Source organism: Propithecus coquereli, unplaced genomic scaffold (genome assembly GCF_000956105.1).
Source record: "Propithecus coquereli isolate 6110/MARCELLA unplaced genomic scaffold, Pcoq_1.0 Scaffold327, whole genome shotgun sequence".
In the NCBI taxonomy this organism is placed as follows: Eukaryota; Metazoa; Chordata; class Mammalia; order Primates; family Indriidae; genus Propithecus; species Propithecus coquereli.
Window position 1 is genome coordinate 847,482 of NW_012148919.1, and position 18,207 is coordinate 865,688.

General features: G+C 33.0%; 1 protein-coding gene across 2 annotated transcripts in view; it reads left to right on the forward strand.

The window, feature by feature from the left end:
- Nucleotides 1-18,207, forward strand: part of KLHL1 (kelch-like family member 1) — a 347,076-nt gene that overhangs the window by 110,471 nt on the left and 218,398 nt on the right. For both annotated transcript variants that reach the window (XM_012650443.1, XM_012650442.1), the window contains one exon: nucleotides 7,216-7,352. In XM_012650443.1, the coding sequence (XP_012505897.1) occupies nucleotides 7,216-7,352 (137 nt within the window). The remainder of the gene's footprint in view (nucleotides 1-7,215; nucleotides 7,353-18,207) is intronic.

Here is an 18,207-nt window from a genome sequence, read left to right on the forward strand (position 1 = left end):
AGAATGAAGAAGAGGCTATCATTTTTAATGTCTAAACATATATATTATTTGAACTTTTTAGAGCAAGCATGCAATACATTTGTAATGAAATGAAAACTTAAATGGAGAATAAAATGATGATATTTGACGGTGAGAAAAGAATCATATTCTGCAGACTAAAACACTGGACATCTCAAGATGTGCTGTATTCTATTTTCATTATTTGTGCATATTTCATAATCAATGTAGTTATTTCAAGAACATATTTATTATCTTAATGTTCTTCATAGTGCACTAGTATCATATAAATAGTTAAGACTAAAAGCAACAATTAAAATGATGTATTAGCACATAAACCATATTAAATACAGTAAAAAATTTTACGTTCATAAGTAACTTAGATATTAATACCCAAAAGTAGGCAAATAGCATTGTTTCTCTGTGCTGATAGAAAATTTATTTACAGAAATTATCTCTGTTAGAAGATGAATATTTTCTTCATTTTTATTAAATCTTATATCAACCTAAATCTCTCACTCAGCTTGATAGCTTCTAATAGCTCTATAACAACTGTAAAAAAAAATTAAAGAAGCTAAATAACTTTTGTTTTGTTTTCCACATCATTTAGACAGTACTTTTATGTCTTGTTTATGTCTCCTGTGAGTCCAGAGTACCAGATATAGTCAAGTAAGGAACTGAGTAGCATATGATAGAGTATTAAAAAAGATTTTCAGAGAAACTGAGTTTGAGGTTAGCCTAATATAAAAGAAATTGTGTGCTATTTTAGATAGAATAATATGGAAAAAAAATAAAGAACTAAAGAATTTATGTTTGCAAAAATTACAAGGATAATGGCTTGGCGAATGTAGAGGAGTTCATATTGACAATATCGAGAAATTAAGCCATAAAAGTAGAACATAGGTGGTTATGATAGACCTTAAAAACCAGTAGAGACATATGGATTTGAAATGGTACATAAAATTAGAAACTAATACAGGTTCTTGAGGAGGAAAGTAACATAAACGAGTCAATAATAATAATGCTAGTTAACACGTACTGTGTTAATTATATGCCAGGCCCTAGTTGAAGTGCTTTGCATTTTCGAGCTCATTTTGTCTTGAAGAAAAAGTAAATTTCTATTTTCCCCATTTTATTCCTTATAGAGTAGAAAACCGAGGCAAGGAGAAATTTTGAAATTTACCGAAGTAATGCACTCAATAGTTGGTGAAAATAGAATTCAAATCCAGGCAATCTGGATACAGAGGTCATGCCTTTAACAACCTCAATAGACTTTCAGAATTTCAGAATTAAGTAGAAATGTAGCTTCGAAATGTGACACAGCTTTAGGAAACGTACAAAAGGTAGGCACAAAAGAAGGTAGTTAATGATCTGAGAAGTCGTTTTAGTCAATCCAGGCATGAGATGAGGGCTATGTGAACATAAAGTGATGAACTGAGCAATATTTGGAAGAATGGTGTCATAAGTCAGGTTCTCTAGTCATAGAGCCTGAATCTGCAATTCAGATGTACATGATTTGTTTAAAAACGATCCTCAGAATAAGGAGAAGCAAGGTAGGGCAGAGGAATAAGTAAATCAAGGATGAAGTCTTGCTTCCTCTTCATCTCTGAAGAAATTGTGGAGCATGAATTCTTGCAGTATTAGTCACACCCTGAGGCAAGGGGGCAGCATTTGCTGATTCTACCTGGATTCTATTGTCACTGTCATTGGATCCACCCATAGGCTGAGAATTGGGTGAGGCTGTGGCTGTTGGAAGATGAAGTGAGAGAAGCAGGAACACATAAACTCCCTGGGTGGGAGTAAGCCAGTTCCTATTGGGTCAAATGAAGTTCTTCAAAAAAGGAGCGTCTTATTGCTGTTAGGTGCTAACATCACTGCCAATGGGCACATGGGTGTGCCTCATAAGGAGAGCAACAACAAATTTCAGTACAAATGGAAAGATGGATTTTGTGTCGTATTTCATATAGATAATCAACTTGAATGAAATATGATGATAATTTCATCATTTCTACTCTAGAAGTTCAACATATTGGCAGTGCACCAATTAAAAACAGGAAAGTGTAGATGAAAAAAAATCTCAGAGGGGAGACTTTGAGTTTTATTTAGACATAGTGAAATGCTATTGGGATATCTGATAAGCAGTTCCACAAGCACTTGAGATACAAAGTTACATTCAAGATCACCCTAATATTAATAATTAAGACAATGCTTAAGAATTAGTCTGAACCACTGAGCATTGGCAAAATTTAGAGGCCTGAACAGAACGTATGGCAGTGAGAGGGTTAAAGAGGAGTAGGAAGAGAAGTCAAGGAACCAGAGGTAAGCTGAGATAAGAAAGTCTGCACTGCTTTAGCTAAAAAATGTATTTAAAGAAGGAATGGGAGGTTAACAATGTCAAACACCATAATAAATTGAAGTGGAACTTAGAAAAGTTTAATATATTTGGAAGGAAATATATTTGTAGTGATCTTAATAAGAGATTTTCCAGATTGGTTGCATGCATGCACTTTTTATGCATTTTTTGCTCCTGCTTATCGTGCATTAATAGAAGCTGAATATGCACATACAAAGATATTAATTCCTGTTATGCATTAAATTCCTCTTATAAAATGTAATTCAAATCTTATGTGTCACCATATCTATTTGTAAAATAAACTTTTTTGTACTCCTTTAACTGAGTTAGCAGTATTTGGTATGTTACAGTTAATGGAGAAGATTTCATGTAATGATTTAAAATTGAATAATATAGGTCACATGATATTTTTCTCTATGGGAATGTGGCCGTGCTGAAAATACAGACATTTTATGTGTAAGATCAAACTGGTTAACTTTATGTCAATATATTTCTTATGCTTAGAAAAGATATATATTCCCTGGTTTATTATAGTTTATGTTTGTATCATGCAATGTTATACTTAATACATTTGATAAAACAGATCATTTGACATTATGTATCTAATTAGTATGTAACAAATATTGAAAGATATCTGTGTTTTAATCATTTTGTTCAAACTTTGAGAATAAAAAGAGTTGATATGTTAGTTACTAACTGCCAAAATTAAATGCATAATAAATTTAAAATATTACTAACATGTTATCATCTTAAGAATTAACATTAATAAAATATTAGAAATCATGAATCTTACAAGGCATTTCTGAAATGCATAAATTATGTATAGTTAAGAAATATTTCACCATGCCCTTCTACTTATATAGAAGATAAAATATATAGCCGATAAAACTGCAAAATAAATAAATGAAAAAATTCCTTTTGGTTAGAAAATTATGAAAACTTTTAGATAACAATGTCCTACATTGACCTGAACAGAACCTATTAGGGAAAAGGTGGTTTCCCTTCTTTTCCCTTACAGAGATCTTAGGAAAAAAGTCCAAAATTTACTATTGTTTTGCTTACAGATGTAAGCATCACAAATAGTTCTTTTGGCATGCCCCATGAACTGTCAACACTTTCTTACTTTCTGGAACAAAAAGTATTACAGGCTCATTTTCCATGTACCTAGGTCCAGCTCTGCAGTCTTTTCTTTTTCCAAGGAGCCCTTAATATACCTGCATAAATACACATACATATATACACACAAATCATAAGTATTTCTTTTTTTATATTAAGAACAGAGAATTTATATTAATACCTCCAATTTCAATCTAATGTCACAGTTTTTCTGAAGTCTTCTCCCTTTCCATACAGGCATACCTCAGAGATATTGCAAGTTCTATTCCAGACCACTCTAAAAAAGCAAATATCGCAATTGAGTCACAAATTTTTTTTTTGTTTTCCCAGTACATATAAAAGTTATATGGTAGTCTGTTAAGTGTGTAGTAGCATTATGACATTATGTATGTATGTGTACATACAATAATTTAAAAATATTTTATTTCTAAAACAATGCAAATGATCATCTGACCCTTCAAGGAGTCATAATCTTTCTGGTAGTGCAGGGTCTTGCCTCAATGTTGATGAATGATGACTGGTCAGAGTGGTAGTTGGTGAAGGTTGAGGTAGCTGTGGAAATTTTGAAAATAAGATAATAATGAAGTTTACTTCATCAATTGACTCTCCTTTCATGAAATCTCCTAGCATTGCATGTTACAGAGAAATACGATGCTAAACAGCTGATAGCATTTTGCTCAATTAGAACTTCTTTCAAAATTGGAGGAAATTTTCTTTTCCTGTCTGCTGCTTCTCCTCTATCACCTAAGTTTATGTGATATTCTGAATCCTTTCTTATCATTTCAATAATATTTAGAGCATCTTCATTAGGAGAAGATTCCATCTCAAGAAGCCACTTTCTTCGTTCATTCATAAGAAGCAACTCCTCATCCATTCAAGTATGATCATGAGATTCCAGCATTTCAGTTATATCCTCAGACTCCACTTCTGATTCTCTTGCTATTTCCATCACATTTGCAGTTACATCTGCCACTGAAGTCTTGAATCCTTCCAAATCATCCATGAGGGTTGGAATCAACTTCTTCCACACTCCTGTTAAGGTTGACATTTTGACCTTCCTCCATAAAATATGAATGTTCTTAATGACATTTAGAATGGTGAATCTTTTCTAGAATGTTTTCAGTTTACTTTGTCCAGATCCACAGGAAGAATTGCTATCTATTTCAGTTATAGCCTTAAGAAATGTATTTTTTAAATAATAAGACTTGAAAGTCAAAATTACTCCTTGATCCATTGGCTATAGAACAGATGTGTTAGTAAGTCTGAAAATGACATTAATTTCCTTGTATATCTCCATCATAGATCTTGAGTGACAGGTGCATTGTCAACGAAGAGTAACAATTTGAAAGGAATCATTTTTTTTTTTTTCTGAGCAGTAGGTCTCAACAGCTTAAAATAGTAAGTCTTGCTGTGCCCAGATGTGCTCTCATCAAGTCTTTGTTGTTCTGTGTATAGAACACAGGCAGAGTAGATTTAGCATAATTATTAAGGGACCTAGGATTTTCAGAATTATAATAAGTTTTGGCTTCAACTTAAAGTCACCAGCTGCATTAGCCACTAACAAGAGAGTAAACACATACTTTGAAGCTCTGAAGTCAGGCCTTGGCTTCTCCTCTTTAGCTGTGAAAGTCCCAGATGACATTTTCTGATAAAAATCTGTTTCATCTACATTGAAAATCTGTCATTTAGTGTAGCCACTTTCATCAATTATATTAACTAGATGTTCTGGTTAACTTGATGCAGCTGCTACATCAGCACTTGCTGCTTTACTTTGCATTTTTGCTTTATGGAGATGAATTCTTTCCTTAAACTTCATGAACCAACCTCTGCCAGCTTCCAGCTTTTCTTCTGCAGCTTCCTGACTGCTCTCAACCTTTAAAAAATTGAACAGAGTTAGGGCCTTGCTCTGCTCTGCATTAGGCTTTGGCTTAAGGGAATGTTGTGGTTGGTTTGATCTTTGATCCAGATCACTAGAACTTTCTCTACATCAGTGATAAGGCTGTTTCATTTCCATACCATTCATATGCTCACTGGAATAGCACTCTTTTTCTTTTTTTTTGAGACAGAGTCTCACTCTGTTGCCCTGGCTAGAGTGAGTACCATGGCGTCAGCCTAGCTCACAGCAACCTCAAACTCCTGGGCTCAAGCGATCCTACTGCCTCAGCCTCCCGAGTAGCTGGGACTACAGGCATGTGCCACCATGCCCGGCTAATTTTTTTCCATGTATTTTTAGTTGTCCAGAATAATTTCTTTCTATTTTTTTTTTTTTTTTTTTTTTAGTAGAGATGAGGTCTCGCTCTTGCTCAGGCTGGTCTCGAACTCCTAAGCTCAAACAATCCACCCGCCTTGGCCTCTCAGAGTGCTAGGATTACCAGTGTGAGCCACCACACCCAACCTCATATGTTCACTGGAATAGCACTCGTAATTTCTTTCAAGAATTTTCCCTTTACATTCACAACTGGTTGAAGTGTTTGACTCAAGAGGCCTTTCAGTCTGTCTCTACTTTCTACAGCCCTTCCGCTCTAGGCTTAATTATTTCTAGCTTTTAATTTAAAGTCAGAGATGTATGACTCTTCTTTTCACTTGGACACTTATAGTCCATTGTAAGTTTATTAATTGGCCTTATTTCAATATTGTGTCTCAGGGAAAACGGACACCAGAGGAGAGGTGAAGAGATGAAGAAATGGCCAATCAGTGAAGCAGTCATAAAACACACAACATTTATTAAATTAGCTATATTATATGAGTGCAGTTCAAGAGCCCCAAAACGATGACATGGTAATATCAAAGATCACTGATCACAGACCACCATAACAGATATAGTAATAACACAATTTGAAATATTGCAAGAATTACCAAAATGTGAAACAGAGACATAAAATGAGCCCATGCTATTGGAAAGAATGGCACTGGTAGATTTGTTTGATGTAGAGTTGTTACAAACCTTAAATTTGTAAAAAGAAAACAAAACAAAGAAAACTCCTACAATATCTGCAAAACACAATAAAGTGAATGCAATAAAATAAGGTGTACCTGCATTTGTAATTCCATTGTCCATCAGTGAGTAAGTCTTCTCTGATGGTCCTCAAAAATGTACTAATTTCCTCTATCCTACTTTAAAACAAAAATAAATACCTGGATTTCGAACTCAAATAACTGTAAAAACACATCTCTTAACTACAGGGGACTTTTAAAAATAGAGTTCTCTCTGTTTTTCAAACAACAAGGATATATTGTCAAATGTTTTACTCAATCTTTTTAAAATTTTCCTTCCACTTAGGTTGTTTAAACTCTTCACTCCTATTAAAGCAACAATAAATCAGATAGACCAAATAATTATACTTTTTCTTTAAAGCTATCTAAAAGCTTTGAATGTACCAACCAAAACCAAACCAAACCAAACAAAATAACAACACTTAAAAACTAAAAATGTGCCCCCTATTTAGCCTCTGCTATATGAGGGAGGTATATAGAGAAATACAGTTTGATTCTTATTCAAAAGGATTTAAGTGCTAAATGTGAAAGAAAAAACATTTCTAAAATGATAGAAGAAAACACAGGAGAATGCTCTGTGACCAATGGTTGGGACTGGATTTACTGAATCAGTTTCTAAAAGTACAGTACATGAGGCAATACATAAATAAGTACATTGGTTGATTGATTTTTTGCTCTGCATTACATTCTGATTGACATATAGTGTTTTTATGCTTTATATGCATGGCTTAAATTAGATCCTGTGATTCTTTCAGGCTGGTTCTGAGTTCAGTCTCTGACTATTTTGCTGCCATGTTTACAAGTGATGTTTGTGAAGCCAAGCAAGATGAGATAAAGATGGAAGGAATAGACCCCAATGCCCTCTGGGACCTCGTCCAATTTGCATATACAGGTACAGTAAAAAAGTTATAACATAATATTTAGGTCGTGTGAATTTTAGTGCATTTCCTTTGAGTAGAGGATTTTAAGCTTAAAAAAAAATCTTAGCCTCTATACTTTTTTCCAATGGAAGACTATTTAATGAATAAAAATCATACTAACTTCATTTGTCACTAAAATTGCAACTGTATAAGTGCATACAAATACACCACTTTCTTCCAAAAAGGATTTAAACAGGCCTATACAAATAAATAAATAGTTAATATAAAGGCATGGGAGAGGAACAAGTAGGATAGTAATTATTAAATAAGAATTTATGTCCATCCTTGCTTAGGAAAGAAAAGAGATTCTAATTGTCTTTCCTTTTGGAAATGACGGGTTCAAATAACTTTCTTTCCTTGTAGTATGTTATTTTAATGTTAAAACTTTTACAGAATATTTAATGTGGACTTGACAAACTTAGTTGAGACAATAAAGATACTTAGAGTTGTGAAAATGATGGTTTTGAAGCTTGTTTTGGATCTAATGTGTTAACATTTTCTATTGGTCTTTGTTATTTTTAGTGCATTCAAATAATTTTGCCCTTTTAGCAAACATTTACTGAATGTTACTCAGTGTACAAATATTAGCTATAAAATTAGAAAGTAAATTAATAAATAAGTCATTTATTTGCCATCCAGAAGTTCACAGATCAAGTGAAGAGTTAGATGAGGGAATAAATATTATATAATGCCAAATGTTAAAAGAGAATTAGAAGGCATATAAGAAGCTATTCAAAGCATTATCAGGGTTTACATTCTTTTATAACTTTTAAGTAATTATTCAAGATTAGTAAGAGGAAGGGAAACAAAATCTTGAATGAGGAATGAAGGCAAATAGTATGGATTGATGGTTTGTTTGATGTACTGTTTGGTTCAAGGTCATTGGTTAATGACATTTGGTTCATTTTTCCTGAATTCTTAATCCTGATGTGAGATGAGGAGAGAAAGGTAGACTAGGACCTGATTGTCAATGCAGCGGGATCGTAGTTTAAGGAGTTGTATTTTCACAGCATTTCTTATGACAGGGAAACAAGAGATGGATGGCATTGTGGAGATCAGCCATTGGAGCCCAAACACCTGGAACTAGTGGGAATCTATCCTCTTTGAGGATTTGTCTTATTATGGAGAGGAATTTGCTGACATTAATGTAACACTCAGTAAATAAAACTTCTTGGAAAAAAAAGTGCACATGCTCTGGGTGCTGAATTTCAAAATAGCAATGTGATTGGAACACAGACATTTGCTGGCCTCAACAATTTTTAATAATATTTTGATAAAGCAAAATTGCGTTAGACAAAGTTAAACAAGTAAACAAGACTTTATTCAAGACAACAGGGAAGAAAGACCAGAACTAAGTCTGAACTTAACTCTGCGGAAACAAAGGGATGGATGATTTTTAAATATTGGAGTGAGAGGGAGAATGCAGGTCATCTGTGTTTGCTAATTGGTTTTACTAAAGGAAAAATAAACTTTCTCACATGTTTGTGACGGGGGTAGTTCTACAACTTAAAGCAATGTGATCACATAAGTTAGGCTTCCACCACTTCACAGAAACTAGAAGATAGGTGAGCTATCTCCCTTGACGTTTATATTTCAAAGATACAGCTCTCAGGTCTTTGAGAAAAACATTACTGGGTTGTAAAACTGGCAAGAGGCTTTTAGAAAGACTTACATCTGAAAAGGGTAGAGAAAAAAATTAAAATTCCATGTTTTCTAAAGCGATGAACACTCGAGAAAAGAGAGGTCAGCCTGGAGTCAGGAAGAAGGCTTTACAAGATTTAGTCAAATTGAAGGGACTATTAAGGCCATTTGGGTCAATTTCAGTTCTCATACAACTTGACACAGTAATATAAAGGAGCACTTGCCTTTGAGCCAAGAGGTAGCAAACATGATCACATTATTGTTTCCTGGAATGGCACAAATCATGAAGCTAACAATTTAGGGATCCCTCCAGCAGCACAAAGACATAGATCTAATGCTTCCAGTGTCCATGGCCTGGCAGCCTTACATTTCCTGCATGCAAAACTAGGTCAAAAGACACCCAGCATCCTGCTGCACAAAGTTGGAAGGTGTTTCAAAGCTCCCTGCTGAAATAATGACCCAGATTTGACTCTGCCTTGTAGAGGGCAGACCAGATACAGAGCTGGCTCTCAGCTACCATCACCACTCTGGCCTTTGCGTCAATACTCATATTCCCTAGTGGATAATAAATTTTCAATTGTGAGTTAGTGTTAAACAAGAAAATAATTTGTGTGATATTATTGGGAGAATTTTAGGTATGACATAAAATACGTATCTTCTTTCTTTTGCTATATACAATGTAGCAAATTGTAACAACAGAAGAGATCAAGTGAGCAATTGCACAGAAAGGGAAGAAAAGGAGATATCCCTATATATGTGTCTGTCGAGCTAGCTAGCTAACTGATCTCTAAGACTTTTCTTTAAAAAAAGCTAAAAATAAATGCATCCCAGAAGACAGAAAAGAAATGAATGAGCAGGAATATATGTAAAAGGAGAGCAATTTGAGAATTTTTTTTTCTAATTTTAAGATTTGGGAGGCTTTGGAGAAACTAAGGAGAATCAAGTGTGTCAGGAATTAAAAGTTAACTATTAGCTGTAGAAGCAATGTGCTTAATGGAGATGGATAAGAGTTCTTTAAAATGATTTAAACAGGTATAATTTCTCATGAACTCTGAAAAGTCTGTAAGATTTGAAAGAACCATGTATAACTAATTTATTTCATTAACGGAAAAATTAAGGTAAAAAATAAATAAGTTAAGTAGCTGGGAATGCATGCTTGACTTAGGTAAGTCAACGATTATTATTTAATAATTTTTGATTTGAGGAGAGAGCGATTATCTTTCAAAGAATTTTATATAGTATCAATTTGCTTCAGACTTTTTCGCTAAAAAAATTGCTTCTGATCTTAGCCATTTGTAGAAAGCAAAGGATCATTATAGCAGCAGTGTGTATTATAAAGTATTGCCCGTTTATAACTGGCATTTAAATTTTCAATTTAATACATAGCTGTAATTCAGATTGTAAATCAGTAATTACATGACTTTATGTTAGTTTTTCAAAACAAAGTCATAATTTCATTAATAATATTAGAGCATTTAATGCATGAAGATTACACTGAGCACTCACAGAAGACACAATATAAATTATATAGGAGTGGGTGGAGCAAGATGGATGAATAGAACCTTCCAGCAATTGTCCTTCCGCAGGAACATCAAATTCAACAACTGTCCACAAAAGAAACCACCTTCAGAAGTTGTTCAAAACTCAGGTGAGTGACCATAGTACCTGGTTTTAACATAATATCAAGGAAAGAGGCACTGAAGAGGGCAGGAAAGATAGTCATTCATTGCCTACTCCATCCCTCCCTCATTCCCTGGCAGCACCGCACCGATACCAGGTGGAGAGAGAATCTGTGCACACAGGGAGGGATAGTGAAGTGAATGTGGGACTTTTCATTGGAACTCATGGCCCCCCTGTCAGAAGGGAACACAGCACAGGGTACACTTCTGCCTGCATCCATGGAGCTAGTATTTAGACCAGCCCAGCCAAAGGGAAATCCTCCCCTCCAGTGGCAGAAACCACCGAGTTTTGGGTAGCTTCACCACTGGTGGACAAAAGCAGCCTGCTACCTGCATTAAATTTGAAAGGTGGTCAGGCCACTAAGTCTGTGGTTCATGGGAAAGTCCTACAGCTGTGTGTCTAGCAGGTAAAATAGATTTCAAGACAAAAATTCTAAAAAAGGACAAAAAAAGGTCATTATATAATGATAAAGGAATCAATTCAGAAAGACGATATAACAATTCTAAATGTAGTATATGCATCCATCATTGGAGTATCCAAATATGTAAAGCAAATATTTTCAGAACTATGGAGAGAGATAAACTCAAGTACAACAAGCACTGGAGCTATCAACACCCGACTTTCAGCATTGGACAGATCATCCAAACAGAAAATCAACAATTAAACACTGAACTTAATCTGCACTATAGACCAAATGAGGTAATAGGTATTTACAGAACATTTCATCTAAGAGCTGCAATATACACATTCTTCTCCTCAAGTCATGGATCATTCTCAAGAACAGACCCTCTTACCAGGCAACATTTGCTATAAAAAATTAAGAAAAAACAAAAAAAAATAAACAGGATATACCATATGGTAGGACATAAAATATGTCTTAAAAAATTCAAAAAAATTGAAATCATATCAAGTATTTACTCTGACCAGAATGGAATAAAACTAGAAGTCAATAACAAGAAGAGCTTTGGAAATTATACAAACACATGGAAATAAAACAACATGCTCCTGAGTGGCCAGTGCATCAATGGACAGATTAAGAAGGAAATGTAAAAAATTCTCAAAACAACTGAAAATGAAAGCACAACATAACAAAACTTAAGGGGATGCAGAAAAATCAGCACTAAGAGAAAAGTTTATAACAATAAATGCTTACATCAAAAAGTATAAAATCTTCAAATAAATAATCTAATGATGTATCTTAATGAACTAGTTAAACAAGAGTAAACCAAATCCAAAATTAGTAAAAAGAAAGAAATAATAAAGAAAAGAACAGAAATAAATAAAATTGAAACCAAAAAGTAAATACAAAAATCAATGAAATACCAAGTTGGTTTTTTGAAAACGTAAACAAAATTGATGTAACTTTATCCAGACTAATTATGAAAAAAAGAGAAAAGACCCTAATAAATAAAATGTGAGATGAAAAAGGAGATGTTACAAGTGATAGTGAAGAAATCCAGAGAATCATTAGAAACTACTATGATCAACTATATGCCAATAAATTGGAAAACCTAGAATAAATAGATAAATTCCTAGGCACATATAACCTACCAGAATTGAACTGGAAGAATTCTAATACCCTAATAAACCAGTAACAAGTAACAAGATAGAAGTAGCAATAAAAAGTCTCCCATCAAAGAGAAGCCCAGGACTTGAGGGCTTCACAACTGAATCCTATGGAATTTTAAAGAAGAACTAATACCAATCCCACTTAAACTATTTAAAAAAATCAAAAGGGAAGGAATATTTCCCAATTCATTCTATGAGGTGTCTATCACCATGATACCAAAACCTGACAAAGACACGATGAAAAAAGAAAACTATAGGCCAATATCTCTGATCAACATAGATGTAAAAAGCCTTAACATAACATTAGCAAACCAAATTCAAGAACACATCAAAAACATCATTCATCGTGATCAAGTGAGATTAATACCAAGGATGCAAGTATGGTTCAACATAAATCAGTAAGTGTGATCTACCGTATCAACAGAAAAAAAGGACAAAAAAAAATATGATTATTTCAATTGATACTGAAAAAGCGTTCTGTAAAATTCAATATCCCTTCATGATACAAGCCCTCAGAACACTGGGTATAATACAATAAAAGTTATATATGACAGACTTACAACTAGGACTATCCTGAATGAGGAATAACTGAAAGCCTTTCCTCTAAGATCTGGAACATGACAAGGATGCCCGCTTTCATCATTGTTATTCAACATAGTACTGAAAGTTCTAGCTAGAACAATCAGAGAAGAGAAAGAAATAAAGGGCATCCAAATTGGAAAAGAAGAAGTAAAATTGTCATAGTTTCAGATGATATGATCTTATATTTAGAGAAATCTAGAAATCTAGAAAAAATATCAGTACTGATAAACAAATTCAGTAAAGCTGTAGGATACAAAATCAACATACAACATACAAAAATCAGTAGCATTTCTATATGCCAACAGCTAATAATCTGAAAAAGAAACAACGAAAATAATCCCAATTACAATAGTTACAAATAAAATAAAATAAAATATCTAGGAATAAATTTAACCAAAGAAGTGAAATATTTCTACAATGAAAACTATGAAACCTTGATGAAAAAAATTTAAGAAGACACAAAAAAATGAAAATGTATTCCATGCTCATTGATCAGAAGGATCAATATTCTTAAAATGTTTGTACTATCCAAGGCATCTACAGATTCAATACAATCTTCATCAAAATACCAATGACATTCTTCACAAAAATAGAAAAAATAATCCTAAAATATATGTGGAATCACCAAAGAAACAGAATAGCCAAAATCATCCTGAGCAAAAAGAACAAAACTGGAGGAATTATATTACTTGACTTCAAATTATACTACAGAGTTATAGTATCCAAAATACCATGGTACTGGCATAAAAATAGATACATAGACAAATGCAACAGAAGAGAAAATCCAGAAATAAATACATGTATCTACAGTGAACTTATTTTCAACAAAGTTGCCAAGAACCTCCAGTGAGGAAAGGACAGTTTCTTCAATAAATGATGCCGAGAAAACAGGATATCCTATGCAGAAGAAGAAAACTGAACCCTTATCTCTCGCCATATAAAAAATTCAACCAAAACGGATTAAAGACTTAAATCTAAGACTTGAAACTATGTAACAACTGAATGAAAATATTGGGAAAACTATCCAGGACATTGGTCTAGGCAATAATTTATTGGGTAATTCCCCAAAACACAGGTAATCAAAGCAAAAATTAGGTAAATGGAATCATATCAAGCTAAAAAGCATCTGTACAGCAAAGAAAACGATCAACAAAGTGAAGAGAGAACTGATAGAATGGCAGAAAATATTTGCAAATGATCCATCTGACAAAGGATTTATAACTAGAATATATAAGGAGCCCAAACAACTCAATAGGAAAAAGTCAAATAATCTGATTAAAAATGGGCAAAATATCTAAACAGACATTTTTCAAAAGAAGACATAAAAAATGGCCAACAGTTATATGAAAAAAATGGTCAGCATTATTAGTCATCAGAGAAATGCAAATCAAAACTGAAATGAGATATCATCTAACCTCAGTTAAAATGTCTTTTATCAAAAAACAGGCAAGAAGAAATGCTGGCAAGGATATGAAGAAAGAGGAACCCTCGTACACTCTTGGTGGGAATGTAAAATAGTGCAGCCATTATGGAGAACAGTATGGCAGTTAGTTACTCAAGAACTAAAAATAGAACTATCATACAACCCAGAAATCTCACTGCTAGGTATAGATCCAAAAGGAAGAAAATCAGTATATCAAAAAGCTATATACACTCCCATGATGATTGCAGCACAATTCACAATAGCCAAGATGTTGGATCAACCTAAGTGTCCATCAGTGGATGAATGGATAAAGAAAATGTGATACATATACATAATGCATATTATTTGGCTATAAAAAAGAATAAAATCCTGCCATTTGCAACAACATGATGGAACTGGAAAACATTATGTTAAATGAAGTAAGCCAAACACAGAAAGACAAATCTCTCATGTTCTCACTCATCTGTGGGACCTAAATATTAAAATAACTGATCTCATGGAGATAGGGATTAGAATGATGGTGACCAGAGGTTAGGAAGTAACAGGGAGGAGATAATAAAATGGGGATAGTTAATGTGTGCAAAAATATAGTTAGATACAATGAACAATATTTGATAGCAAAACAAAGTGACTATCGTCAACAATAAGTTATGGTATACTTTAACTAAAAGAGTGGAGTAGAATGTTCCTAACAAAAAGAAATGATAAATGCTTGAGGTGATGGATACTCCAATTACCCTGATTTGATTATTATACATTGCATGCTTACATCAAAACATCACATGCACCCTATAAATACATACAAATATTATGTACCTATAATAATTAAATTTTTCAAAAATTATACACAAATGCTGCTAAACTTATGATGAATTAATCTGGACATAGTCCCATCTTAACTAGAGGAGTGTGCTGAATGCTTATCACTTTCACATCATCATATAGTCAAAAAATTGAAAGTAAAATAGACATAAGTCCAGAATCATCTGTATAAAAAAACTGGTAGGATACAGATTAAAGTAGCATAAACCTTTAAACAAATTTGGTAATGCACAGAATTATTGGAGTAGGGCAGGATTAAAAATCTCTTTACTTTTTTTTTTAAAAAAAAAGCAGTAAAATCTATGTATTGTTATCCGCCTGATGGCATTCTCAGTTGTGTGGTGCCAAATGGACTTGAAAGAGCTTTATGAACATTTCCGTGTATGTTATGCAGCCCCTGTTCTGTAGTTTTAATCATCTAGAAATGAGAACTATGATATCATTTGTTTAATCTTCAATAAAGCCTTTTATTTGGTATAATGAAATCAAAGTTCTTCTAGAGTCATTATATGGATCATCCTCAGAAGCATAAATCAGAAAAGAAAAAAAAATAATAAGGCTTTACAGTTTCACATAAGCCTACTTTCAAATCACCTAGAAAGTCAGAGATGCATAGAACTTTACATATTCTATCTTTAATATTATACCTTTTATAGTTGAATATTTTTCTATGCTAAGCATATGCAAAGTAGAAGTACCAAAATATTTTTTGAGAATTACATATTTCATATTTCAAGTAAGCATTGATAAAATCATCTTGAGATAAATCACAAATTTGTTTTTCTGTTTTGAGTTAATATGAGGACACAAACATGCATATGTATGTATGTATGTATGTATGTGTATATATATATATGCTCAAGGGCTCTAAATTTCTTAATGCAGCCCAGTCAGTGAGGTAACGTAACCTGAAAAAGATCACAAATAAGATGTTGTGTTCATTATCAGAATAGGAATGTCAGCATTAATTGAATGATATTTTCTCTACCATATTGCTGCCCTTTTGTAGCACATCAGTTATGACAAAATTTCATTGGAGTGATTCATAACTATCTTGCTCTCAAAATAGTTTGGGTAGTTTAAATTGACTCCTACCTTGCTATATAGTGGTTTGGTGCAGGTTTGGTTCATAGTTCCTCCCAATCTAATGCTAGTTCCTTGCAGGTAGCAATGGTGCCTTACGATTTTGTACATTAATGCCTAATGGTCCTTGTCTTGTGAATGAGTTTAATGACTCTGAAGTTTTACTGTTAATATATGCCTACTATGTGCTATGCCTTATGAGAGGCTCTGAAAAACAATATGCTGAATTACATACACGCCCCTACCTTTAAGGGACTTTGAAATTTAGCTTTTTAAAATAACTATGTCTTGTTATCTTGTTTTGGTATAAACATACTTTTTGGTATACACAGCTTAGTATTTCCTCATTAGAGAGTGGAGCAAAACAAATGTTGAGCGCTAATATATTGATTTCGAATGTGTGTGCACAGGCATTAGAATTTCAATCATGGCCAAAAATTGATGATCACATTGTGAAAAGAAAAGAAGAAATATAATCTATTTGAAAAGGCTGCACTGAGGTTCACTATATTTGAAAGTTGCTTTTAGACTGATAAAAATTTGCTTCTGGGTTATCTCTTACATAGTCCCTACTATCCTGACATACTTGAAAATATACTGTGTTCATTGATGTGTAAGAAAATAGAGTTCTAACAAATACGGGAGATGGAATTGCAGGGTTACTAACAAACTGTCAGGTCCTGGAGAGAACTGATAAGGACAAGGTTTAAATAAAGGAAGCTGTCCATCTAGTAGTGGTATTAAGAAGAGGGGTAGAAAATTAAACTGCCAAATGGCAAACCTTAAATCATACTGAAGAGTCAACTTTCTTATAAAAAAGAGGTTGCGTGCCACTGAAGTTAATTAAAGTCTTCATACTTGCTAAGAAATGTTAAGATAGCTTCTGCTTACTGCCAAACATTTGAATGAAATAAATATATATGCACAAGGGCTGAGATGTTTAATGTTCTGCTTTAATATTAAATAGTGTATATCAAATATTCAGCCTGGACTTTACTATCAAAACTCCCTTCAGAATTTTTTATTGTAATTAAAAGTAAATTATTATTTCATTTTATTACTGGTTTAATTCAAATGGCATGAATTATGCAAGCACATTAGCAGAACATTAGTTTTAAACTTAGGGCTTTTACTAATTGGAAATTTATATTCTCATTTTAAGAAATTGAGCCTTCAAAGACTGGTTTTATATATTATTATTACTCATTATTTTAAAATATTGGTTAAAGCAATTTTCATATAATGTCGAAACAATCCACATATTCAGTAACAAAAAAGAAAAATAATAAAATTAAAATTAATAAAATCAGTTGTATATTGCCTTCATATCCCTACCTTTCCATCATTTTAGGAAGAAACTTTGTGTGTTTGTGCGTGTTTGTGTAAAACACTAAATACTATTTGATAAACTAATTTGGGAAAAATTATTGTATCAGAATAGATATTCAAAAATGACCTATATTATATGAATATCACACAGATTTTAATTATTGTTATTGAACAGTATTTTAACTTTATGTTATGGTATTTTATAGAGGGACTGCGAAAGAAATAAGGATGTGAATCTTGATATTTATGACACTTTATAACACTTTATAGTAAGTGTTATGTATCTACCTCTCTGTATTTCATAATTACTTTTTGAGTTTCCAAGTAAGGAAAATCTTGCAGGTCTCACAACCAATTTTGCTTCCTTAAAAAATCTGTTTGGATTTTATTTTGTTGTTGCTTTCAGTCTTAGAATTGTTTGCATTTTCTTCTACTTTGGATGCGAGAAGCTAGGAACTGAATCATATGCCATTATACCAACTGTTCAGAGTACACGCTATGTATTCTGTATTAATATGGTTGACTATATTTTCTGGGAATTATTTCACCTTTACTCTAATTCCTAAATATTTATATACTTTATTGTGTTGTGTTTGTGAGGCAGTACAATGTAATGTGTAGAATTTAGCACCAGGAATCTTGGGTTTACTTTCGCTTTCACCAGAATGGATATTCCACTAAAACTCATTGTGCTGTGA